The 26,807-nt window shown below is 41.9% G+C and overlaps 1 protein-coding gene across 1 annotated transcript in view; it reads right to left on the bottom strand.

The window, feature by feature from the left end:
• Window positions 1-26,807, bottom strand: part of FNDC1 (fibronectin type III domain containing 1) — a 119,569-nt gene that overhangs the window by 24,139 nt on the left and 68,623 nt on the right. The window contains exons 7-13 of the mRNA XM_056853304.1: window positions 25,708-25,826; window positions 25,500-25,611; window positions 24,436-24,777; window positions 17,201-17,266; window positions 14,851-15,000; window positions 9,516-9,746; window positions 5,779-5,887 (exon numbers count right to left, since the gene is read on the bottom strand). Coding sequence (XP_056709282.1) covers window positions 5,779-5,887; window positions 9,516-9,746; window positions 14,851-15,000; window positions 17,201-17,266; window positions 24,436-24,777; window positions 25,500-25,611; window positions 25,708-25,826 — 1,129 coding nt within the window. The remainder of the gene's footprint in view (window positions 1-5,778; window positions 5,888-9,515; window positions 9,747-14,850; window positions 15,001-17,200; window positions 17,267-24,435; window positions 24,778-25,499; window positions 25,612-25,707; window positions 25,827-26,807) is intronic.

Here is a 26,807-nt window from a genome sequence, read left to right as displayed (position 1 = left end):
GTTGTAAGCAAGGAGCTGAAATTGCATGGATGTCCAGAGTTAGATGCCAGAAAGTGCAGAACCTGAGACAACTATGAATTATAAGGGAAGCCAGGGTCAAGAAAACAACAGGAACAAGCAAAATACAAAGATAAACAGTGAGAACTGTTGTCATTTTTGACCTGCTTCCTGTTTCACAGAATCAGTGAGCTGTGCTCATGAGTGGATCCTCTCTGAGAGTGAGAGTGGCTTATAGCCACCAGAACTGGATTAACCTGCAGCCTCAGCTGCTGCCCAGGTGAAGCAACAAACTCCCAATTCCAGGGTCACCAGTTCAAACACCTGAAGGGAAAACTTGGCTGGAAGGAAGGAATTTTTATCCCTTCTCCTGCCCACCAATTCTACTCTACAGGTGTCTCCCCCCTCTAGACAGTCCCCCAAACCAGGAGTAAACTCATTCAAGGGGAAAAAAGTTGGGGAGGGCAAGTTTGTATGGAAGGGTCATTAGGTATGGGAGGGGTCAAATACTCCTCCTTCAGATCCTTTGTCATTGCACTGCTGTTATCCAACATATAGTTCCACCATGTGGAAGCTGGACAAATCATGACCAGTAGACTCAGGGTGGAGAATATGGCATCTTGGTCCTTGGTCAATGAAATTTGGAATGATAGCATGCCTTTTAAGATATTATGAGCTGTGTCTTAATCTACTTCCACGGCAGTGGAAGACAACATCTCAAATCTTTCTCCCTTTCTAAGGCTTTCTGACCTGGAACAAAAAGCAGGAAATGCTGTATTTAATGTATGTTATGAACAAGTGGTAAAAGAATAAATTTCCTTCAAAATAGATCACCACACACTATGTAAAGCAAGTGCTGGATTTGCTGTAACAGCTTGATAAATCCAAGCAACAGTGCCCTACTATGATTCACTCCAGAATCAAGATGTTTAAAACTTCACTCTGTTTTGGATTTAATTACTATTTCTGAAATACAGAAAAGTGATCTCATACCACCAGAAATATAGAGACTTGAGATCTGATCCAGTAAGAGGCAATAGGATCCCCCAATGATAATTTGTGGGATGTGTATTACAAGCTAAAATATAATTAAGAGTGTGCTGATTTGTAATATTTTAAATTAACAAGCTTTTATTTAAGGATTCTGGCTTTTTTTCCAATATAGGCCAATTATACTGCCAAAAACAATTTATAGACAGTCTCTCACATGTAGCCAGGAATGCATATATATAACGATTTCCCTGCCAACTAGAGAATTGACCGGGGCAGATGGGGAAGAAAAAAAAGGCCCTAGGAAAAAAATCTTCAAAGTGGCCCCCTTACATCCTTGTGGTAAGGTTTAAGTTAAGGGCTGAGCCTAGTAGGTCAAAAGGAACAGAACTAAAAAGTGTCCAGTGGCAGAAGGGAACAAAGGGGTTGCAACTTCACCTGTGCAGAATCCAAGGATGGGTTTTTAATCTCACTCCAAGGAGCTCAGGGCAGCATATGCAATTCTCTCCTCACTCATTTTATTCTCACAACCTTGTGAGCTAGGTTAAGCGGACACAGAAAGACAGCAACTGGCTAAAGGTCATGAAGCAAACATCATGGGGGATTAGCCCCACAACTCCTGGCTCATAGTCCAGCGTTCTAACCACTACACCGCACTGGCTGTCAAACATTTTAGATGGGGACTAAGAGAGAATGGTTTGCCTAAGGCCACCCAGTCTGAGTGCAGTGAGATGGGAACTGGCTACCTTGCAAAACACCATAAGATGCAAGAACAGGCTGTGAGATTTCTACCAAGGTAAGCACGTGGTGACCAGGCACAACAGAAATAATTGGTGACCCTATTTACGTTTTCACATAGTCACAGATGTTCTTTCTTAAACTGTTTTTTGTTTGTTTGCATTATCTTCTAATTTTAGTTAGATTCTAGTTCGATAGCACCTTAGAGACCAACAAGACTTTTGACGTATAAGCTTTCAACTCATTTCACTCTTGGAAGTTTATACCCCTAAAATCTTGTTCAACTCTAAAATCTAGCTGTTGGACTCAAATCTAGCCATTATTCTGCATCAACTGGAGTCTCTGAGTTGACTTTGAGAGGAGATCTACATAGAGTGCATTACAGTAGTCTAGTCTCGATGTTACCATGGCATGGACTCGGGTGGACAGGTAAGCCATGTCAAAGTAGGGGGCTATCTTCAGGGCTAGCCTTTGTGGCTGCATTCACATGCCTCTCCAGTATAACCCCAAGGCTCTTAACTAAGTCAACAAGAGTCAGCTGAACCCTATCAAAAGTGGGAAGTACAATGTCCTTCAAGATCTTCACCTTCCCAGTCAGCATTACCTCTGTCTTGTCAGGATTTATTAACGCTTAGCCTTTTAACAACAGCAGATATGCAGCAATTCAGGACTTCTACAACATCACCAGCCAACCCCAAAACTATGAATGATTTGTCTTCAGGGCAGATTTGTATGTTACAAAGTCCTTGCCCCCCACATGGCTGTCAAAAGGAGTTTGATCAGATGTGCTGAAAGATTTCTCGCTCAGAATTTAATGTCCGGGTACACTTGTGCCTACAGGGCTGAAGAAGCTGATCCCCTCATCAGTAAACAGAGTGGCAACTGTTGGAGTGAGAGCAACTCAGCATGCTTTGACATTGGGGGACGCTAATTTACTCTACGTTTGTTGTTATCTCTTTAATGGGATGTTCCTGTTTGGCTGAACTTGGGGGCTGCCCTCTAATTCCTCCTCCTTCTTTCTCAGTAGCCATTTTGTCTCTCTCTCTTTCCACATGGTCTGCAAAGGAGGCAGAAGTTTCTACAGGTCTCTCCTGCTTAAACCATACAATCATACTCGCACTCACATGACGCTGGATTAGCTAGCTACTTGTATAGGGACATGTATTCTTTAGATGAGGTTTTCTATCTTTAACAAGAATGTTAACAAACTAAACCTGAATAAATGTAAGTTCTACTTTTTTGCAATTTACTTCTTGGGAAGACTGAATTTATTGCACTCAATATCTCGCTTCCATGACTGGGCAAACTCTGCTATATTAACCAAATATAAAACCCAATAGTAACAACATTGCAACAAAGCCCCTACCCTCATTCTGTGTAAATTTATTGTATATTAAAATTTATATCCTGAAAAATTAGTCCAATGCATAAATCCTCTTGGTGCTACTACTAATAAAAATAACATCAATAAAATATATTAAAACAATGTTAATCAATAAACAATTACTCCCTAAGAAAACCAGTTAAAATTATTAAAAGCCACATGATACCAACAAAGCTTTCCAAAATAAAATGTCTTTAGCAGTCATATAAAACTTTTCAGTTAACTGACCTCTCTAGGCAAGGAGTTCTGTAGGATGGGTGCCACAACTGGAAAAGGCCTGTGGGTTCTGCCTACCAGAAATTAACTTTCAGTGTCCAAGAAAGTTGTCTAACAGTAACAGAGTTTATACGGAAACAGGGATGTAGAGTGTGAAGCACCCAGATGAATTGGTCAAGTGCTGCTCTCAGTAGGACATTCAGCTTGGTTTCTTGGTGGGGTCTGCGAGGCACCACGGGTAGGTGCCACTGAGTCCTTACTTAGCTAAAGGCTTTCTTTAACAGCCACAGAGGCTTACCTCAAGAAGACCAGCTTACATAGAAGTCTGTGGCCATTTTTGGGCAGTTGTGTCTGGTTACAGTGACAGGGAAACCTTCCTCCCTCCCTGCCAAGCTTTTGAAGACTTCTGCGATCCTTACAAACTCTAGTAGTCAGGTTTCCCTTATATGTGCCTGCTTCGGTCACATGAATACCAATATCAATATCAAAACCTTTATTGGCATAACATAAACATATACATATTTAGGTAAAAAGAAGGTTTTAAAACTAAAGTGGAACTCTTACTTAAAATCATAGACGTGGATTAGAGTAATTTAAAGTAAGTCCCAGGAATCTGGAAACCCCTCCAATAACCTGAGAATGACTATCGCTTAAGAGAAATCTGACTAGCTCCTTGTCAGTGCTGCCGGGGCTGTCTTTCAAGAGGGGTTCAATGATCTGTTCGAGAAAGGGTGAGCCATGCTCACAGTGTAGCAAAACATGGGCCACTGTTTCGGCTTGGCTATGAGCACAAGAACATAGCCTTTTCACGTGGGGGATCTTAGCATATCTGCCCCTGGTCCAGGCCGTGGGAAGGATATTTAAGCAGGCCTGCATAAAAAGGTGTCTGAGGGAGGGGGAGGTCAGAGTGTGGAAGTAACCAGGTAGAGAGCTCGGGGTCATGGAGATACCATAGAGTAGAGGCGGGCAAGAGCTTACGGCACTAGCAAGAAGAGATTGTTTCCCGATGTCTGTGATCCTTCATTTTAGGATTCTAAAGGCTTGCGCCTCGGTTAAGGGAAGTAACGCCTCAAAGGAGATTCCTATGGATTTAATTTTATCCATGATGGTCCTGCTCCAGAGGGAGACTGAGCGGTCGGAAAGCATATGCCACATCAGACACGATGGGGTGGCTCTATAGTAGAGCCTCAACCAGAATTTAAAAATAAGCAGCCAGACCCTGGTTTCCAAAAGGTCTATGCCTGTCTCTAAACAAAGAGTGGGGTACGGGACACAATTGGGAATTCCAAGTAGTCTTCATAAAAAGGAAGACTGGGCTGACTCTAGCTTCTGGTTGAGGGTAACCCCCCAGATGGGGATTCCATAAAGTAGGATGGGAAGCAGCTTCGCTTTATAGATTTTGAGAGCGGCTGGCACGTGTTGACCACCCCTGGAGTAGAAAAATGTTGTGACAGCACCAGACCGAAGTCTCATGGCATTGATTGCCAGGTTGGCCTGGTTATTCCAATTCAAGTTGCTCTGGAAATGAACACCTAGGTATTTGAACACCCTAACCTGCTCAATGTTATTTCCTTTCAGTGCCCAAGACCACGTCTTGTGAGACTTTGAGAACATCAAGATTTTGGATTTATCAAAATTAATAAGCAAGGAGTTTTCATCGCAGAAGTTGGCAAAAGACTACAGAAGGCGGTTCAAGCCGACTCTCGTGCGGGATAAAAGTGCTGCATCATCAGCATAGAGAAGCAGGGGGACGGCCTGGGCATTTAAAATGGGGGGATGACCATCAACCTTCCCCAAATAGGAGGCAAGGTCAGCAAGATATAAGTTAAAAAGGTGGGGAGCCAAAATGCAACCCTGCTTGACTCCCTTATTAGAGTTTATATGGGGAGTAAGGGTCACATGAATACATGAAGCTGCCGTATACTGAATTAGACTCTTAGTCCATCAAAGTCAGTATTGTCTACTCAGACCAGCAGCGGCTCTCCAGGGTCTCAGGCGGAGGTCTTTCACATCACCTACTTGCCTAGTCCATTTAACTGGAGATGCCAGAGGATTGAATCTGGCACCTTCTGCGTGCCAAGCAGAGGCTCTATCAGCCATGGCTCCTCACCCAGTGCAGACCCTGCTCTGGGTGCTGCTGCCATCTGGGGCATAGGAGATGATGGCAAGGATCGGGGGGTGTTTACTTGCAGCACCTATTCTATGGAACTATTTGCCTAGTTGTGTAGAAGAAAATAGTGGTGGCAGGCAGTATGAAGTCTGAAAACTCAGCTACCAAAGTTATAGTGTGGAACTACAATTACTGCTATTTGCAGTGTAGACAGATGAGGAGACTCAAGAGGTTGTGGGAGCTAAATACACTTTTGTCCCTATCAGAGCAACCCAGGCTATTCATTAGACCACTCACAACATGCTTTTTGAAATCAACTACATAATTAAAGTAAAACTGGTACCTTGTGTTTGGCTTCAGATTTTCAATGGGCAAATGGGTATTTCCTGCAGTCTTGGTTGACCATTTATTTCTGAGAAAGTCATCATAAGAGGCACTGTAAACTAAATATCCTGCAAAGAAAAACAAACAGTACAACAGTCAATCAATCAGGCTTACCAGTTCAAAGCAGCATCATAACCTCAACTAGGAAAGTGAATGAACCAGCAATGTCCATTCCCCAACCTGATGAGACAACAGTGCACCCTATTCCAAAGGTCAGCACAGGAATTCTTATCACACACAAAGTAAGAGGTGCCATTTATTAGGCAAATCTACATTGGTGACAACCTGGAAGCCACCATGGGTGGTTTTGTCCGGCTTTAGTCTGAGAGAAGATCTTCTCCAGCCCAGGTTCTCTGAAGTCAACTGCAGAGACTATATTTGATGCTTGTGATGGATCAGGGAGTTTGCAGACCTGGACATTGACAATGCTGGGAAGCTTACAAGCTACTTCCTTAAGTAAAAAAGTAAAGGTAAAGGGTCCCCTGTGCAAGCACCGGGTCATTCCTGACCCATGGGGTGACGTCACATCCCAACGTTTACTAGGCAGACTTTGTTTACGGGATGGTTTGCCAGTGCCTTCCCTAGTCATCTTCCCATTACCCACAAGCAAGCTGGGTACTCATTTTACCGACCTTGGAAGGATGGAAGGCTGAGTCAACCCTGAGCCGGCTACCTGAAACCAACTTCTGTTGGGATCGAACTCAGGTCATGAGCAGAGCTTGGACTGCAGTACTGCAGCTTACCACTCTGCGCGACGGGGCTCCTTACAGCCTGAAGTAGAAAAGGCAAATAAAACTTCTCTGTTGACTAGGAAGGCTATAAATCTAAGCTCCTAATACTCTTCCGTCTAACTTCAGTACCCAGGTTCTCAGATTTCAAACTATCTGCCATCACTTTTCTGTGCCTGCAGAAGTCTCTGAGGTCTGGGTATAAACAGTTCTAAGGATCTTATTTCGTTAGGCCCTTATCCCCTGGCCATGAGGAATCATGGAATTCGACAAGTTCTTGGAGGATAAGCACACCAATGGCTACTAGCCATGGTGCCTAAATGGAACCTTCATATTCAGAAGCTGTACCTTCTGAATGCCAGTGCTGGTGGGGGGGGGGGCACATGGACATATGAAGCTGCCTTATAGTGAATCAGAGCAATGATCCATACTGTCTACTCCACAGTATTGGGTAAAGGTTTTTCACATCATTTACTACCTGATCTTTGTTTAACTGGACATGCAGAGGATTGAACCTGGGCCGGGACCTTTTGCAGGTCAAGCAGAGGCTGCACCACCAGGAGCTGCAGCCCCTTCCTGACAATAGAGAGACAACAGGAAAAGCTCTGTTGCCCTGCTTATAAGTCTTCCAGAGGCCATAATGTGAAACAAGATGCTGGCCTAGACTGGCCATTGCTTTGAACCAGCCAATTTCATGTTCATAAGTATCCCAATATGAGACTTCAAATCCCTGACAACTAACAGTTTAACAGTTAAGCAAATGTAAATGGCATGGAAGTAAAAGGATGGAAGGTTTCTACAGGAACAGTGTCTGAGGTACTTGTGGTTTAATATTGTTCCAAAGATTAGCACAGTTAATGTAAAAATGCTAGCAAGCATCAGAGAAGTCTAGCAGATTTTCCCTTTTAAAAGCATTATCTGCCTTATCTGCTCTTCTTGGACTGTTTCTCTTTCAAATTTTCTGGGCACTCCTAATAATCTCAGACTAAAATCATTTGTGTACCCTGTCAGCATAACTGTACTTAGGAAATAGATATCATAGCGGATGCTTAATGCACCAGCCTCACATAAGTACCTAGAATCTAGTATCTAGAGTAAGTGCCTGACTGTGTTCAAAAGCACATTGCTTCATGCATTCATTTTCTCTACCCAAAGCTAGAAGCTGAAAGGCTTGTCAATGCTGCTAATGAGGCAAATCTGAGATGGCCGAGTTTTTCGAGAGGGAAGAGAGGTGCCATCATATGAAATAATCATATAACTTATTTCCTGCTTGTTGCACTGGAGCGCAGAACATGGAAGTCTCAAGTTAGGAAATGCCTTAACTCAGGTTATCAATGCATGCAAGAATCATCGGATGAGAATTCTACCGGTCCATGCCATTCATGACTTATGAATAGGCTTCTCATTCAGTACATAGTTTAATCTGCTTGGAGCTCTGTTTACATTCTGTATTGTGTCTGTATTACATTATTTCCTCATTATTTGGCTTCAGGTCAATGCACCTGATAGTTTTCCTTGAACCTCACAAACCAATTCTAAGTTGGATGAACCCATTTCCAGAAGGAAAGAAATGAAATGAGGAAGGGGCCATATGGTATTGTTAAAATGGCAGTAAATTTTAAAAGGCCAAGTAATAGTACTTTGGAGGTACAGATCAGTGGCCTTGAATTTCCCTGTAACTATGTGCAAAATCAGGTTATATCACATGTGTTTATCTATGGAGATGGTAGGATGCTTTGCATTTGAAGTAATTATTTTTATTTATTTATCAGTCTCATAACCTGCTCTACCCCAGCACGCCGGGCTCATAGTGGCTCACATGAACCCCAAAAATACAATAAAACTATAAAATCACCTAAAACAATATGTTAAAACAGCCCTAACAGATTAAAATCGCATTTCTAAATGGCCCATAGAGTTGTGATAAAGCCATAGTATGGCCCTGCAGGCAGTTCGAACATATATAGCTGCACTGAAATAGTAATCAGCAGCGGCAGGTAAAGTAGGGAGGCCAGCATTTATAGTAAAACCGTAACTGACCTCAACCATAGGCCTGGTGAACAGTTCTGTTTTACAGGCCCTGTGGAACTCCATAAGGTTATCACATATTTATCCCTCTCTTCCTCCAGGGAGCTCAGGGTTTTCCACTATATCCAGACAGCAGCCCTATGATGTAGGTTAGATGAGTTTGCCCATCATTGCTGTTGGTCAGGGCTGCTTGGCTTGCTTGTGGAACATACTAACAGCCCATCTGCCTCTGGAGAAGTAATATGCATTACTATCTAAAGGGGAGGCATAAGACCATGAAATCCACACTCTAAAATTATCTCACTGTACCACTATGAGTACCACATACAGTACTAGCCCAAGAAATTGTTCCAAGAAAGTGCAAAACAATATAACATCCCTTGAGAACTGCACCAATCACCCCAAACTTTTATTTCTTTTCAAGGCTAGTTAATCGTCTTTGATGGTCTACACTCGCTCAGTATGATCTTTCTGGAGAAGAAGTGGAGTCATAAATAGCTTTCCAATTTCCTCTGATGAACAGGAGGGAAGCTATTACATAGTAAAGGGTGAACCACATCCTAAAATGGTAGGGCATGGTTCACCCTTTACTATGTAATAGCTTCCCTCCTGCTCATCAGAGGAAATAGGGAAGCTATTTATGACTCTGTTTCTTCTCCAGAAAGATCATACTGAACGAGTGTAGACCATCAAAGACAATTAACTAGTTGTCCCCCATATTTAACTAGATATAGTTGCCCCCCATATCTGATACACCCATACTCGCAAAGCACAAGGCAAAAAACAGGAAGAAAAAAGAAAATAGCAAATTAGTATGTTCTATTGATAAGAGTTTACATTTTTACATCAGGTGAAATGAATTTTTTCAACAGAAATGGCATAATACAACCATCAACAAATCAATCTACTAGCCATGACTAGACGCTTGCATTGTTTGTACCTGTTACCAAATCGCCATGCATAGGTTTAGCCCAGTCTATAATCACAAAGGAATGGCAGCCTTCCACAGCTACTATAGTGATGTTGTGAGGGGCTTTCTGAGGACGCATGTCCATGTCAGTTAGACCAGCCGGTATGATTTCATTCAGATTTTCTACTTGGAAATGTTCTAGAGCCTCTGTCAACGAACAAGGAGCTGCTGGATCCTTTTCCAGATAAGTAACATAAGGAGCTGGAAAAGATACAGAAACAGAGAATTTATTTCAGAAGTCTGTACAAAGGAATGGGTTAATTAAAAAAAGCTTTCAAAAATCTAGAGTACTGAAACTACAAAGCCAATAAATATACATTTGTTTTTAAATGCAGTAAACCGAACATTCATTTCCTGGACTTAGAACTTGTATATTTCCCTACCATTTGTTAAAATTTTCAAATCTATCAACCAATGCCATCTGGAAAGTGGCTAGAGAGGTATTATAATTCACATAAGCTTCATGTTGCAGTAACCACCAGTATGACAAATATTCGTTGCGACTTAACCACAGTCTGACAATGTCAATAGAACAGAGAACAATAAAGCAATTGGTGCATTTCTAGGGTTGTTTTATAAAGCTCAGATGTAATACCTGAGCTTTATAAAACCAGTGCTGATGCCATATACAGAGGATAAACAACTCATCCCCCCCCCCAAATTTCGCTCTTTCAGGGACATTCTCCCTCCCACGCTTTCCAGCTTGGAGGCAAGAGGGGTATGTGGTGGAGCAGAGGCTGGCTGGGACAGTAGACCTCACCAGCAGCCCACTAAAAGAACAAATTAAAGTATCCTATAAGAATTAGTCCTGACAGCTATTTACTTCTGAAAGGCATAAATATCAGGGTGGATTTAAAAAGGTATGATAGGCAAATATGGAATACTATTTTTAATTAATTTTGGCAGGTTAGGAATCACAGCCTCAATCTTTGGGCTGTAATGTGTCAGACAGCAATCACAGAAATGCCAACCCCTTGATCTTTCAGTCTGCATAAACTTTGGTCAATCCATAACTGTATCAGTAGAGGATATTTGTCCATCATCCAAGAAAGGAGTCTTATCTAAGGGATCATGTCCCTCTTCCGCAGCCTGGCACCCTCCAACCTCAAGACCCTCAATCTCCCCAACAGCAGAGGAGCCGTCAGCGCAAAAGTTTAAATGTTCTAGTTGGTCCCTGAAGATCTCATCCACACCTCTCCCCGACTCAGCTTCTCCAGGTCAGCAGGACAGGGAGGGATATGTTGGGGGAGGTGTTGCATTGTATGTCCAAGAGGGCACAGGGTTAATCAAGCTAGAAAACATTAGGAGAATAAACTCCCCAATATAATCATTATGGGTGGAGATATTAGGTCCTATATGTTACTTAAAAGTGGGGGTTCACAGTTGCCTGCCTGATCAAACCCTTGAGGCTGATCTTGAGATGGAGAAGGAAGGTGACAAAGCAGATAATGTTGTGATACTGGGTGACTTCAGCTACCTTCACATTGACTAGGTAAATGTGGTTGAATTAGGTTCTTAGACATCATAAATTATTATGAACTGGACATGTTGGTCACAGAGCCAACCAGAGTCATAGTGATCTTACTGAACTTGGTTCTGTGCAGGGCTCAAAACCTAGATGTAGATGTTGTTGGAGCAATTGGGAACAGTGGCCACAATGCTATTAAATTCAGCATTCACATCAGTCGAAAGCTATTCCTAAAGTCCAAAACAGTAATGTTTTATTTCCAAAGAGGGAACTTTACAAAAATGACAAAACTAGTTAGAAGGAAGCTAAAAGGGACATTCAAGAGAGTCAGATCCCTACAGGATGCATGGAAGCTATTTCAAACCACACAAATTGAAACCGAATTTTTTTGGCTACTTTACAAGACAGGCAGTGTGCTCCTGGTTGGTCAGGATCACTCATATAATAACTACAAGAAGCACTGACCTCACCCTAGCTTGACTATGTAATATCACCTCAATAATATCACCACACTCACTACAAGAACCTGGATCGGCTGGACGTTCTCAAGGAAGGACAAATCTAAGGGGGAAATGCCCATAAAGCAGCACTAGCAGACCAGAGAAAAGCAGCTGCAAGCAGCTATGAACAGCATTGAAAAAGAAGGCAAAAATGAGGTGTTGAGGGGGGCTACTTTGGTACCCTCAAAAGAATGATAGGTACCCAGAAAATGTTGACTGTTCAGCTCTTGTAAACATATATCCACAGTATAACAAGAAGTTCATTCAAACTTAGCTCATGAATTAACAGGCAAATTTGTTATCTCAAAGGTCATCTTACAATTGAAAAATGTTTTATTGCTAGTCTCTGGAAACATTTATTCAGCTAGTATTCACAAGGAGGATAATTTTTCCTTTCCTCTCAGAAGGCCTTCAAGTGTTTATAAAAAAATATGTTTAGTTTATCTTGTTGGATCTGATGCCCTCCAGAAAGTTATTTTCCATCATACGTCATCTATTTAATTGCAGGCCATGACAACACTTTGTAGCCTCAAATGACTGAACAACAGTCAGTGAAATGAGAATAAGAGCGTGAACAGAACATCTAGTCAAAATCTTGTCAAGCATAAAAACACATTAAAAAGGGAACATAAGAAAGGCCCTGCTGGATCAGACCAAGGCCCATCAAGTCCAGCAGTCTGTTCACACAGGGGCCAACCAGGTGCCTCTAGGAAGCCCCCAAACAAGACGACTGCAGCAGCACCATCCTGCCTGTGTTCCACATAACCTAATATAATAGGCCTGCTCTTCTGATACTGGAGAGAATGGGTATGCAGCATGACTAGTATCCATTTTAACTAATAGCCATGAATACCCCTTTGCTCCATGAATATGTCCACTCCCCTCTTAAAGCCTTCCAAGTTGGCAGCCATCACCACATCCTGGGGCAGGGAGTTCCACAATTTAACTATGTGTTGTGTGAAAAAATACTTCCTTTTATCTGTTTTGAATCTCTCACCCTCCAGCTTCAACAGATGACACGTTCTAGTATTATGGGAGAGGGAGAAAAGCTTCTCCCTGTCCACTCTCTCTGAACCATGCATAATTTTATAGACCTCTATCATATCTCCCCTTAGCCACCTTCTTTCCAAGCTAAACAGCCCTAAGCGTCTTAACCGCTCCCCATAGGACAGTTGCTCTAGTCCCCTAATCATTTTGGTTGCTCTTTTCTGCACCTAAAGGTAAAGGTATTCCCCTGTGCAAGCACTGGGTCATTACTGATCCATGGGGAGATGTCACACTCCGATGTTTACTAGGTAGACTATGTTTACAGGGTGGTTTGCCATTGCTTCCCGTCGTCTGCACATTACTGATAGGGTTCCCAACTCCGGGTTGGGAAATACCTGGAGATTTTGGGGGTGGAGCCTGAGGAGGGCAGGGTTTGGAGAGGGGAGGGAATCAAATGCCATAGAGTCCAATGGGAAAAGCAGCCATTTTCTCTATCGGCTGGAGATCAGTTGTAATAGTAGGAGCTCTCCTGCCACCACCTGAAGGTTGGCAACCCTAATTACTGATCTTTTAAAAATGAAACTGTTAAAATTACCAGAAAATATTAATTCATGTAATGTTCACAGGTCTCTCTCCCCTGCCCCCTCCCTGATGAGGAGATATAAGAAGGGCAAGTTACGCAGAAAAGGCAGCCAAAGACAGCGAAAGTATTTAGAAAAACTATGTTTTATTCACAGAAAATCTTGGGATGAAAATGAAAGTAAAAACTGGTTTCAAGCCCAGGGCTGCAAACCTCTTAAAGGAGCAGTGTAGCAGATCTTATTGCCTTAACAGTTTAAAACCAGACCCTCTCTCCTGTCCTGCATCATGTGGGAAAAACACTTCATGGGGCCACTGGTCAGAAGGGGGGAAATGGCCATGCCCATAGAAAACTGGCTAGCTGGTAATTAAGTGCAGTCCCTAGTTGGCCACAGCAAACTCCACATGACCAACCCTGGTGGGAGATAGGGTTACCAACCTCCAGATGGGGTCTGGAGTTCTCCCAGAATTACAGTTCCTAATTACTATACAGATCGTTCCCCTAGAGGAAATGGTAGATTTAAAGGGCAAACTTTATTGCACCCGCTGTTTGCTGAGCTCAGCTCTGCCCTCCCCAGGCACCTCACCCAAATCTCCATGAATTGTCAAAGTCAAAGTTGGCAACCCTAGTGGAAGACAGGGGAAAATACACATTGAAGTGTGTCACTAAGCCATCACAGTATGAAATGTCTTCCTGTTCTTGAATGTAGCTGAAAAGAGGATTGTTTTGTGAAAATCTTTGTCCATGTTGACAGGAGCTTCACTTTCAGTAGCTGTACAAGATCACTTGAAAAGGGCTGCAAAAGGTGGGGGACATATAAAGGTCAGTTGGCTGGTGGCTGGGAAGGAGAAAAGGAAGAAGGAAAAGGGGAGCGGCTATGGGGGCTTTCAAGGGAAGGAAAACTGGAAATAGCGGGGGAGCGGAAATTAGATGCCCCCCACGATTACTTTCGGGTCCACCACTTGTTTCTGCAAAAAGGCACTCAACCATCAAGTTTACTATCAAGGCAGATAAATAAGGCAACACAGAGACAAGAGAGAAGTTTCCTAATATACAGGAGATGCTTTAAGCATGCAGAAACATATTGTGTCACAAAGAAGAAACAAAATGTACCAGTGAAGGCAGAGCATGCTTTTTAGTCACAGAATGCCAAGGACAACTGAGAATCTGTTTAAAGGAGGGGGGAAGGGAAACACAATGGCATTGGGCTATAAAGGAGGGCAAATCATTCACCTAGAGCAGTGGTTCCCAACCTTTTTTTGACCAGGGACCACTAGGACTTTTTTGTTCGGTGCAGGGACCCCAAGGTTCAAAATAAAAATTCTAAGAATTTGAAAATAAACTTTAATCATAACTGTTAGTTAAACATTAAACTTAGAATAACATTTGAATATATATTTTTATAATAGTGAACTTTTAATTGAAAATATTAATTTATTATGGGTTTATAACTTTGTTTCCCGGACCTTAATTTAGTTCTTGCGGACCCCTGGGGGTCCACGGACCCCTGGTTGGGAACCAGTGACCTAGAGCTTTAGGAGTCAGACAGGCAATGAGGAGGCCGCTCCTACGTTAAAATCTGCAGAGCCCTTTCACCATCCCCTAATAGTTTCACATAGTTCCTTGTTGTCCTTAGGTATACTTCACATGAAGAAACAGGCAATCACAGATGACCATGCGAACTAGCCTTGTCTCTGATATGGAATGGTATGTCTATAACCCAGACGAGAATATGCTTTACTACTTAGAAGCAGCAAGTTTCAAACTTACCACTAAAGCGTTTTTTCCCAGCAGCATCAAATTCCGACAGAGGATCAGAACCAACATTGCTGAACTCTGGAAAGCCAATTTCAGGCAGTGCTTCTGTGGTGGTGACGGTAGTGGTGGATGGGGGCACCGTGGTCTCAAAAAACTCATAATCTAGGCAAAAAAGATGAAAAGCATAAATTCTTATTAATGTAGTGTAGGTTGAAGAGTGAAACGTTTAAAATGCCCTGGCTTATTCTAGTGTAAGAATACACTCAAGGATTAGGAAAGCTGTTAGCCATAGTTTTCCCAACCATATTAGTACTCTGTTCCCTAGAAGTGACTGGGAATTATACTGGTCAGCATCATAACACATCCTTTGCTAATGTGATGTGTGTCCATTTTGTTTCTTAAACTGAATTTCAGATGAGACCAATTTTGACTCCTCTAACGCATGCAAATTATCGAAAGGATATGTGCCTTGGCTCCATCATCAACCAAAAGGGAGACTGCAGCCAAGAAATCAGAAGGAGATTGAGATAGGGAAGGGCAGCCATGAAAAGAGCTAGAAAAGATTCTGAAGTGTAAGGATGTGTCACTGGCCACCAAGATTACGGTAAGCTAATTAATGTCATTGTATTCCCTATTACTATGTATGGGTGTGAAAGCTGGACTATGAAGAAAGCTGATATGAAGAAAGTAGATTCCTTTGAAATGTGGTGTTGGAGAAGAGTGTTACGGATACCGTGGACGGCCAAAAAAAAAAAAAAAAAAGCAAATCAGTGGGTTATAGATCAAATCAAGCCTGAACTGACCCTAGAAGCTAAAATGACTAAACTGAGGTTATCGTATTTTGGTCACATTATGAGAAGACAAGAGTCACTGGAAAAGACAATCATGCTAGGAAAAGTTGAGGGCAGCAGGAAAAGAGGAAGACCCAACAAGAGATGGATAGACTCAATAAAGGAAGCCACAGCCCTCAGTTTGCAAGATCTGAGCAAGGCTGTCAAAAATAGGACATTTTGGAGGGCATTGATTCATAGGGTCGCCATGAGTCGGAAGCGATTTGACGGCACTTAACACATACACACACACGTGTCATAGATAATTATTGGGTAGATGAGGAGCTGTCTTTCATACTACATGGCAGATTTAAGGTGGTGTGAGCAAAGAATAGTGGCTAGAATTCAACATGAAAGTGCTGCTTCTAGTAGGGCAATCTGGAACTAGCATGGTTTAATGGACGAAGTGTTGGCCTTAGATGAAGGATTCCAGAGTCCAAAACTTTGTTCAGCCGTGAAATTTACTGGGTGGCTCCTGCAAGCCACCATCAGCCTAGCCAATCAGACACAGTCATAAGAATAAAATGAGATCACCTCTATAGACGCCACTGTGCGCTCTTTGGAGGCTGGGCAGGACACAACATATGGTAAAAAAATTATTGACTAGGGGTGTGCAAAAGAAAATTGGGGGAAATTCAGATTCGGGTATATTGGACCCCAAAATTTTTGGGATTTCCAAATTTTTTGGATACCCATACCAGCACAGTGGGGGGTTGGGGTTGGGGGGGAATCAAAAACATTCAGCTCCATTATAGCCTACGGGGAATCTTTCCAGGGCTCTGGGGGAGATGGTTTTTTAAGACAGAGGCACCTAATTTGCAGGGTAGCTGCTGGTGACTCTCCTCACAAAAACCCCAAGTTTGGTAAAGATTGGGTCGGGGGTCCAATTTTATGCGACCCCAAATAGAGGACAAATGGGAGCCCATAAAATTGGACCCCCGATCCAATATTTTCCAAACTCTGGGGGTTCTTGTAAGGACAGTCACCAGCAGCTATGCTGCAAATTTAGTTTCTGTACCGTAAAAAGAGCCCCCTAAGCCCCAAACAGATTCCCCAAAGGAGGGGAGTTAAACTTTAAAGACCTCAGCGCGAATATGCTGAAGCAGTTTTTCTTCTTTTTAAAAGGGGTTGTAGCCAGCGATCCCAAAATAATCCCCACAAAAGCCAGCTTTTTCTCACCTTTTTTGGGTTTGGGATTTTGCTGGCTCCTGTTTAAACGGACCTCTCTTTTTTTGGTTCAGCTTTGCTGAATGCACACCCCTCTAATACTGACTTATGGCCAAACTATGAGAAGACTCCAGTTGCAGGTTTAAACCCAGATCAGTCAGTCATATAGAAAGAAAGAAATCTAGATCACATACAGTTTTTAAAAGCAAAGGAGCTTATGGGTTACTGGCTGCATTTTTAGTTTTAGTTTGCTGGGGGCAATCTGTCAGATCTTAGGGCATTCTTGGGAATACTTTTCTGGAAGAGAACAAGAAAGGAATGTGATCCATCGTACTTTTTTTAAAAGGAATGTCCACTATCATTACCTTCATCATATACCACATATGACTCCGTGGTTGCCCCCATATCAGCATCATGCCCTGAGAATATATCTACAGAAGGAAGAAGACATCCAAACAATGAAAAGACACTCTCTTGCCCCATGATTTTACTAACCCCTTTTAAAGAAACCATCTAAAATAAATTACTTATATTGTTGTGACTCAAACAATAACAATCATTTTAAATATGACTCCTTTTGAGGTAAGGGAAGTTTAAAAAACAATCTGAAAAGGTAACTGTCCCCCCAGATTCAGCAACAGTGTTAGTAAGCTTCTGGGGGACAATTTACATCAGCTATCCAAAATAAGTGCTTTGTTCATAGCCTATCATACATTGCCACTAAATAACAAGCAAAGTTTAAAAAGCATAAATACATGTATGATTGCATAAGCATAGTAATATATACATAAACAAAATATACATTTAAATAGCCATACAGCTGTGAATAGGGATGAGTGGATGTTCACCACTCCATCTCACTATTGTTACATGTGCTGGTTGAGCCCTGCATGAAGAAGAGTTGGTTTTTATATGCCGACTATACACAGATAGTTAAATACCACACCATTTAAAAACAGTATTTAGATATACTATCCTCTAAAATGTCCAGCTCTACAAGAGATTATGTTTACATACTGACTATATAACCAGCAAGAAATATTTATAATGTAATTTTCTAGTAGTATCATATTATTTTATTTTAAAAGACTTCATAAATCTTATTGACAGCTCTTCATAAAAAAGAACTAGTCAACTGTAGAAATATACTACCAGTCATCTCATGCATGATAAAAACAGGATAGGACAACATATTGATCATCCTAAATCTTCAATATCAAATGAGTGTATGTAAAAATAATCTGAATAGTAATGCTGATTCTGGACATAACCACCAACATTTCTGCAGTAATACCCGTATATATTTCAGAATGATAAAATGGCAGCTTAAGAAGTGTAGGTTCTATGTCAAAGCAGACTTTGGAGTCAAATAGAAAAAAAAGTTAATTCTGAATTCTTCAAAAGCATCGCCAAGTTTCCTTCTTAAGAACATATTAAAATCACATTATTTTCATGCAATATCCATCCATTAACTATGCATCCATCCATGCAACAGAGTTGCAGAAGATCTAATGGGAAGCAGTCCAATTAATTCTGAATGCAGTGAGTTCACAAAAATCGCTAGATTTACCAGGAATGCTTTGTTTTGTTTTTTTAAAAATGTTTTTTTTTAAAATAGAAAAGCCAGGAAATCATTGACGCTCAGATATTCAGGAAATTTGAAAAGATCAGTCCTTTAATACTTTCAATCTTATTACTGTTCCTCAGGTTTATAGGTCTATATTTCCAGTAACATGATAGCAGCAGTTATAAAAATGGCCTTTAATGGCTTTGTTGACTATAGTTCTTCAAAGAGTTGAGCCATCTGGAGTTTCTGCGACACGTGAACTGGGGTTACCCATGTATTCTCTAACTGTATAAAAAAACTGACTCTGGTAAACTCATCTGTATAAATCCTATAGGGAGGAAATTGAACCAAAAGGTTAGTACGACCCACAGCATCATTTTTCACACCGTGTTTTCATGAGCCCGTTTGGAAACCAAGAGCGATGAAGTTAATGTCTCATATTCCAGAGAAATAACCGTGCATTCTTCTACTGAGTGTGCTGCTGCATTTTTTCCACCGTGAGAGAATATTCTGGAATTAGCAGGTTTATATTTACTCCATGCAGATAACTATATGCACAAAGGAAGGCTGTATACTCTGTTCAGAGTCCGCTTAGCAGGTATCAAAGGGATTGCTTTCTCACAGTGCTGGTCCCATTTCAGTCCCTGATTTGTCCATCAGCCAATCTGCCCAAGTTCAGTGGAGCAGGAGAAGAAGAAAAAATACACCGAGCCTTCATGAAAATAGTCAGAACAGTCAAAGCAGGATTTGGTGTGTAAGTAGCAGAAATGGTGCCGGCCTTCCATATTTCCCTTCCATATTTCCTTCTGGATTACTGGCAGAGTAGCCCATAAAATATTGGACTTCTGAAAAAGCCCAGCTGTTTTTATGCCGTGCATTAGTCTCTACTGACTGGCTTTATCCTTTGAATGATATTGTGTGAAGTGCAATGCTAGGGCCAGAGCAGCTGGAGAAGTGGTAACTGGGAAAAAAAGAAAAGAGAGATCAGATTTCAAACTATTATTTAAGGAGAGAACCTAAGCACACTGACTTGAAAGTTAAAAAAAAAAAGCCTTTGTATGCATATTCATTTATTTGAAATCTAGGGATAATTCCATTCACAGATGGTTTCATCCTCTCATTCTCATATGGACAGAGATAATATAAAAGAGTAGGGTTGCCAACCTCCAGGTAGTAGCTGGAGATCTGCTATTACAAAGATCTCCAGCCAACAGAGATCAGTTCGCCCGGAGAAAATAGTCGCTTTGGCAATTGGACTCTATGGCATTGAAGTCCCTCCCCAAACCTTGCCCTTCTCAGGCTCTGCCCCAAAAACCTCCCTCCGGTGGCAAAGGGGGACCTGGCAACCCTATAAAAGAGAGATGCCTCCAAGACCAAAATCTACGTAGCAGTTCACTGACACTGGCACTCCATGGGTCCCTCATAAAACTTGGGATCAAAACCACAAAAAGGAGAGACAGGAAATTTGAGAGCTGATTTGTGGGACATTCACCAATGCTGAGTGAGCTACAAAGAGATCTTCTATTAGTTTTGATATTGCTACAATTCCACCTCTATATTTTGTATATTATAAATATATCAAAAGACAATTGGAACTGTTTCCCATACAAGAACAAGAATATATACACTTCAGGACAGTGGGACTCAATTACATACACAGATGTGTATACACATCTATTTATTATATCCTGCTTTCCCACAAATTGTTGTTTGAAGTGGCTAACAATTGGGGGGGAAACGCACCATAATAAAATCAAATAGTAATAAAACTAAATTAAACCTGAACCAATTAACCTAAACCGATTTAGGGGTAACCCACTGTCAATAGGCCTGGAAAAAAATGTTCTGCCCATTTAACAGAGGCTAAATGTGTAGAAATCAGCAGCTGAACTTTTTCATAGTAAGGAGGTAAATAACATCACTGGGTAAGTAACATCCCATTAGTCCTCTATTGAAGAGATAGGACCTTTTTTCCTCTGGCAGTTGGCAACCCTAGAAACCCAGCCACGAACAAATCCTAGCAGAATAACTTTAAAAGAACAACTTGAGGAGGGGGTCAGCTGATTCAAAATCATGGCAGAATAAACACCGTATCAAAGCACCACTAGTGAAGGCATCAGATAAGCCTCCTGAGATGTGGTGCCAAAACCAACAAGGCTCCATGACACCCACTCGGTAATGGGTCTCCTTTGCTCCTCACACTTAGTACTGCAGACCAGAAATCACCGACTGCTGCATAAAAGTACGATTAGCATTACAAATCATTATGTTCGCGTTTCAGAGAAATATATGCGGCTGCTGCCGACCTCAAAAGGGACGTTTCTCCTTTAAGACTCTCATTCTCATATGGACAGAGATAATATAAAAGAGTAGGGTTGCCAACCTCCAGGTAGTAGCTGGAGATCTGCTATTACAAAGATCTCCAGCCAACAGAGATCAGTTCGCCCGGAGAAAATAGTCGCTTTGGCAATTGGACTCTATGGCGTTGAAGTCCCTCGGGGCCAGAGTGCAGCCAGCGGGGCCAGAGTGCAGCCAGCTTGGCACAAGAATTCGACAAGTTTTTCCAATTGCTTTTTGCAACGTTTGTGTGAAAAAATTGCTGCTGCAGAGGATTACAGTGATTTTGAATTTCACTGATTATTGTTTATGTGGTCGCATGAATGTTCCGGCCGCTTGAAGGCTTATTTTGGAGTTCTTTTACTTTTTGGATCAGAAGGTTTATTATTGATGCAATTCGCATTGACGGAGTTCTTCGTTACGTGCGTTGTATATTGGACTAGTAAAGCTTTCATAGCTATAATAGTGTTTGGGTCAGGATGCAGGCTTTGGGTTCGAGGGCTGAGCATTTGAAAGGGGTGGCAGCCCAAGGCCAGAGGTCTGCTAATAATATAGTAAAGTTTTTGCGGGTAAAAGGTGGCCATTACGTCCCCCCAGCCCTCAAACTATTTAGGGCGAAATCCCTGACACAGCTCCTGTATGGGTCATGGCTGGGTGCCCCTTCATCACAATTTGCACATCTAGAACGGGTACAATCTAAATTTCTAAGAACAGCCCTCCAAGTCCCTAGTTCTGTGTCAAATGCTAACATCCGCATGGAGACGGGGATGGTGAGAGTGGAGGCCAGAGTGAGCCTGGCATCTATCTTAATGTGGCTTAAAATGATCACCAACCCAATGGGATTTTCCGCCCTGATTCTAAAGGATAATTTCAAATCATCATGGATTCAGGCAGTCTTTAGGAAGCTGGTTAGAATAGGACTGGACCCACAGGTCGTGTCTCAGATGGGATACGAACAGGCTAAAAGCCTAATTGAACAAAGGATCTGGGACATAGAAAGACAGGAGGATGTGGGGAGGTGTCCTGCCTTCATATCAACAGAGAATAATAGGTACAAAGTAGCCCCAGCATCCTATCTGTTTCAGTTGGAAGGAGGAAGCCATAGGAGAGCATTTACTTTAGCTCGTGTCCAGGCTCTCCCTTCGGCTATGTTGGAGGGCCGTTTTAAGAAGATTCCAATATCAGAGAGACTCTGCCCCTGTGGGTCAGGGGAGCTGGAATCAGTGGCACATGTTTTATTTGGTTGTCCCTGGTATAATGAGGCTCGTGTCCAGCTCATTTTTCCCCTAATAAAAGGTGTCACAGGGGTACCGCAATCAGATTTATTGCAGATGTTGTTATTGGGGGAAAACAAGCAGGCTACATCCTCCACTGCCAGGTTCTGCGCAGTAGCGATTAAAATCCGTCAATCTAACAGTATTCCTAAGGAGTGAAGGGTCAACCTCAAAAGGGCGTCCATTGGCTATGTAGTTATGAATTCAGACTATTTAGGACTGAGTTCCCAGAAAGAAGGATGTCGTAACAGCATATAGTATGTATATGAGTATATTTGCCCGTTGAACTGGCTATGTGTATTTTTCTGGCAAGGCCGTAATAAAGTGTTTGTTTGTTTAGTGTTTGAGCCTACAGCTGTTTCTCTTTTGGTTGCTTAACCTCCAAGTACTAGCTGGAGATCTCCTGCTATTACAACTGATCTCCAGCCGATAGAGATCAGTCCACCGGGAGAAAATGGCTGCTTTGGCAATTGGATTCTATGGCATTGAAGTCCCTCCCCTCCCCAAACCCCGCCCTCCTCAGGCGCCACCCCAGAAACCTCCCGGTATTTCCCAATCCGGAGCTGGCAACCCTATGTACCCTAGAGAGGAAAACAGCAGAAAGCACTTTGCACATGCATAACGGAATTCAGTGGATCAGTGATAAGAAAAGTTACAAACAATAACTCACCTGGTACAATTCTGTGGGGAGGAAAATATTGCTCTTCTAGTTTTCTTGCCAAATTCTTGTTCACGTTCAGCAATAGCTGTCTGGTCCTTTCGTATTAGCCTCTTCTTTGCTGCCCCAAGTATCTTGATCCCCACTCTTGTTATTAGATAATAAATCCAGTTATAGAGGTTGTTTTCTGTAAGGAAGGTCTGAAAGGATTTCATCACCCAACCACTAAACACAGTTAGCCATTTTGTAATGTGGTACTCCACAGTGAAGGTACTTACATTACTGCTGATACAATACAGGTGGTGACAACATAATGCATATTTAGCACTCTGGCTGTCTATTTATATGAACATCACAAATGGCAACCAACTAACCCCTCAAGGGTCTGTATGCACAACCATTTACCAAGTGGCAATTGACCATAGTATGCATATAATAACAACCAACTTAGCAAGTGCTTAAAGGCATGTTATGATGATTTCTCATATGGTAAATGAATATGGAGACTGGCACTGCACATTATAGCAATGGTGGAGATGGGGGCAGGGCCTGTTTCAAGTGGCTCTCTGTGATATAGAATGTGCAGTCTAAGAACATAAGAAGAATCCTGCTAGATCAGACCAATGGTCCATCTAGTCCAGCATCCTGTTTCACACAGTAGCTAACCAGTGACTTAGGAGGGCCAACCAACAGGGAACAGAGGACAAGGCATTCCCTTGATGTTACCTCCAATCACTGTAACTCAGAGGTTTGCTGCCTCTGTAGAAGGAGGTTCCCTTTACTCACCATGGCTAGTAGCTACAGATGGACCTATCCCAAAGCCCCTTTTAGAGCCCTATGTGCTTGAGCTCATCACCAAGGATCAAACTACACAATATGTGTGATGCAAGCCAGGTCAGGGACCCCCAGCCTCATTTACAGTCGCACGTATGATCAGGGAACTCACCTTACAAAGCACTGTGTTGCTCGATACGTCTCGAGAATGCTGTGCAGGGGGGAAGAGGGCTTCAGCTTTCCTTCCCGCACTGTTTCCCCAAGCAGAAATAGCCATGGGGGGGGGGGACACCCTGTTTGCCCCACTGTAGTGCTCTACTTGTTTCCAATCACATACCAGTACATGTGCAGCACTCCCGAGCACATCAAGCAGCAGAGTGATGTGGAAGGTGGGTTCCTAGGCCATATGTGTGACTGCAATTTGGGATGGAGGACCCCCCCACACACACACCTGATTCACATCACACATAGCATGCTGTTTGGCCTGAAGTCCAAGCCTTTGTTCAACTGTCCACCACTAGAACCGAAAGGCTTCACATACCCTGGAAACTAATTAGACACAAGGCCATGATTTAACATGGGATGAGATGTTTTGTACAATGATGTGGTATTGTTGTTGTTTTAATTCAGAACCAGGACGCCCTTTTTCCATTTCCAAATAATGACATATTACATGGTTTGTTTAATAGTCTACATCTGCTCTTGATTTGCCTTCCAGCTTTGCTAACAAAAAAGAAAAAAAATCACTCATACTCATCCATCCTAACATTTTCACAACAGCAATGGAAACCACATACAGCTGTGAAAGACTAAGGGCAAGCTTCTGCTGACTTTCTGCACAAGAGCTAATTTGAGGAATCTTAATCCTCCGTCTACCTTGCCATGTTTCCAATGCAATATCAAAAATATGGAAGGCTTTTCCCAGTACAAAATTTTTGCTGCACAGCCTCCATTGCTTTTTCACAGTTTAGCTAGAATAATAGGTAGTACCTTCAGAGTTGCATTCAGGCAGCCCATTAATATCTAATACAAGATTCCCTTCTTCATCATATTCAGCATAACTTCCAGGGGGACAGGTAGGCAGTGGCTTCTCTGTTGGTGGCTCAGTAGTTGTTGGTTCAGGAGTGGTGGTAGTCGTTGTAGTGGTGGTGGTGGTAGTAGTTCTTGTTGTGGATGGAGTCGTCGTTTTTTTAACCATTTCAAGACCGATGAGTGGCTTTCCCCCAAGGCTTATTATTGGTTTATCTTGTGCATTTGCTACAGGCTTGCTAAATCTTCCATGTCCAAATAAAGGCAAACCATTTGGACTTACTACTGGTGCTCCCTTAGAATCTGGAAGAACACAGCAAGATTAAATCTTATTTCAAATGCTGTTGATACAATAAGGAACCCAGAAAGAATAGATGAAAGGGGGGCATGTAAAGAACAACTGAATACAACTAAAACAATGGGGCTTTCCTCACCCTCTACAGGTGTCCAACCTCTTCAGGAATCATTCTCAATATCACATTTTCCTATTCTGTAAATTACATGTATTAAAAGGCTTGCTTCCTCAACCACCAAATGTAGCTCTTCTAGCTAGGAGAGATATAGCAAATCTCCCAAACTAGAACATACAAATTTAGAGCAAGGTAACATCTAACCCAAATACCCTATGGTGGTCATTTATGATAGCACACAAGAGACATCCCGTGCCTACAACATGCAACAGATGTACAATACTACTGGTTTGCATCAGTGTTCCAGAACAATTCACAATGCCAGTGGAAAGCAGCTGTTGTGCCAACACAAAGTTAAGTTTCATGAATTTATTATCTGGCGTTAAGGATGAGAAGGGACATTTTAGCAAAATGGTGAACATGGAACCTAGAAAACCATCTACAGACAAGGCAATTTTCCCCCATTTGATAGTTATGGGATGTGTATTTTCTTTAGCTGAGTTCTATGCAGCATATCAGAGAAACAAGGGTGCCAAGCAGGTCTTTTTACTTGAAGAACTCTCATTTTTCCCAAATGTTTCAGATTCAATCAATCAAATTGTATCATTTACTTACCAACAATAGTACGCCCATCTCCTCCTAATTTTACTCTGAGGGGCTTTCCTTGTGAATCCTGAAGATATCTTCCTTCAACATTTAGCACTAGCCCTCTATCAAGATCTACAATCTAAAAGCAACATGCAGATTGAAAGGTTCTCCAATATGAAATAATATAAAGTTAAATCTTGCAAATGTTTTATATGTTCAAACAAGGTCACCCTACCCACTTTATTCCTTGTGGACCATTTATTATTCTCTGTCCATTTCGTTTTCCATTGACACCAGGTGTTATTTTATTATTTAGATCCAGTTTTGTTGTTAGGTTGGGTCTGCCACCATTGCCTGAAATATATATGACACAAAATATACAGCCTTTGTCATCTGACACACTGAGAGAAATTACACTTCACAACATTAACAAATCCAAAGAGGTTAAGTACCATGATTCCTTTCTCCTAACTGAGCAAGCTTTCCTCCAACAGCAGATGGGAGTCACAGGACCCACCCCAAATATTTTTATTTGTTCATTTAGAAACGTTCTGTGATGCTTCTCTATAGAACCTGCTCACTTACAAAGTATGATCAAACAAAAGGCATAAAATCAGGGAAAGTTGAGAAAACCAGCATTATAAATCCATCTTAAAACATTAAGCAGTGTTAAATGGGTCTTTTAAAACCATTCTCATGCTGTTAAGTATGCCAGAAAAATTATGTTAAAATATTAACTCTTTAATTAAAAGCCTAGATTAAAAAATGTTTTGGCCTGGTGCCTTAAAGACAGTAAGGTCTTTGATGCAATGCAAGTTAAAACCAACTTGCATCTGAATGATTTCTTGTTTTTTAATAGAGGCATATGAAAATGGCATAGATTAGATTAGTCTCATTAGAAGAAGAAGAGTTGGTTTTTATATGCCAACTTTCTCTACCATTTAAGGGAGACTCAAACCGGCTTACAATCACCTTCCCTTCCCACAACATACACCCTGTGAGGTAGATGAGGCTGAGAGTACAACAGACACCCTGTGAGGTAGATGAGGCTGAGAGTATGTGACTTGCCCAAGGTCACCCAGCTGGCTTTGTGTGTAGGCATGGGGAAACAAATCCAGATCACCAGATTAGCCTCCGCCACTCATGTGGAGGAGTGGGGAATCAAACCCAGTTCTCCAGAACAGACTCCACTGCTCCAAAACCACCGCTCTTAACCACTACACCATGCTGGCTCTCCATAGGAATAAGCTGCTTGCATGTTAACCTCGCTAACAGAAATGCAAGTGATTTCTGTCATCAGTGTCTTTGCAACTTCCACTGCTATTTTCCTTGTAT

Source organism: Euleptes europaea, chromosome 7 (assembly GCF_029931775.1).
Source record: "Euleptes europaea isolate rEulEur1 chromosome 7, rEulEur1.hap1, whole genome shotgun sequence".
NCBI lineage: Eukaryota > Metazoa > Chordata > Lepidosauria > Squamata > Sphaerodactylidae > Euleptes > Euleptes europaea.
The sequence above is the reverse complement of the archived record's forward strand: the minus strand, read 5'-3'. Positions and strand labels throughout refer to the sequence as shown.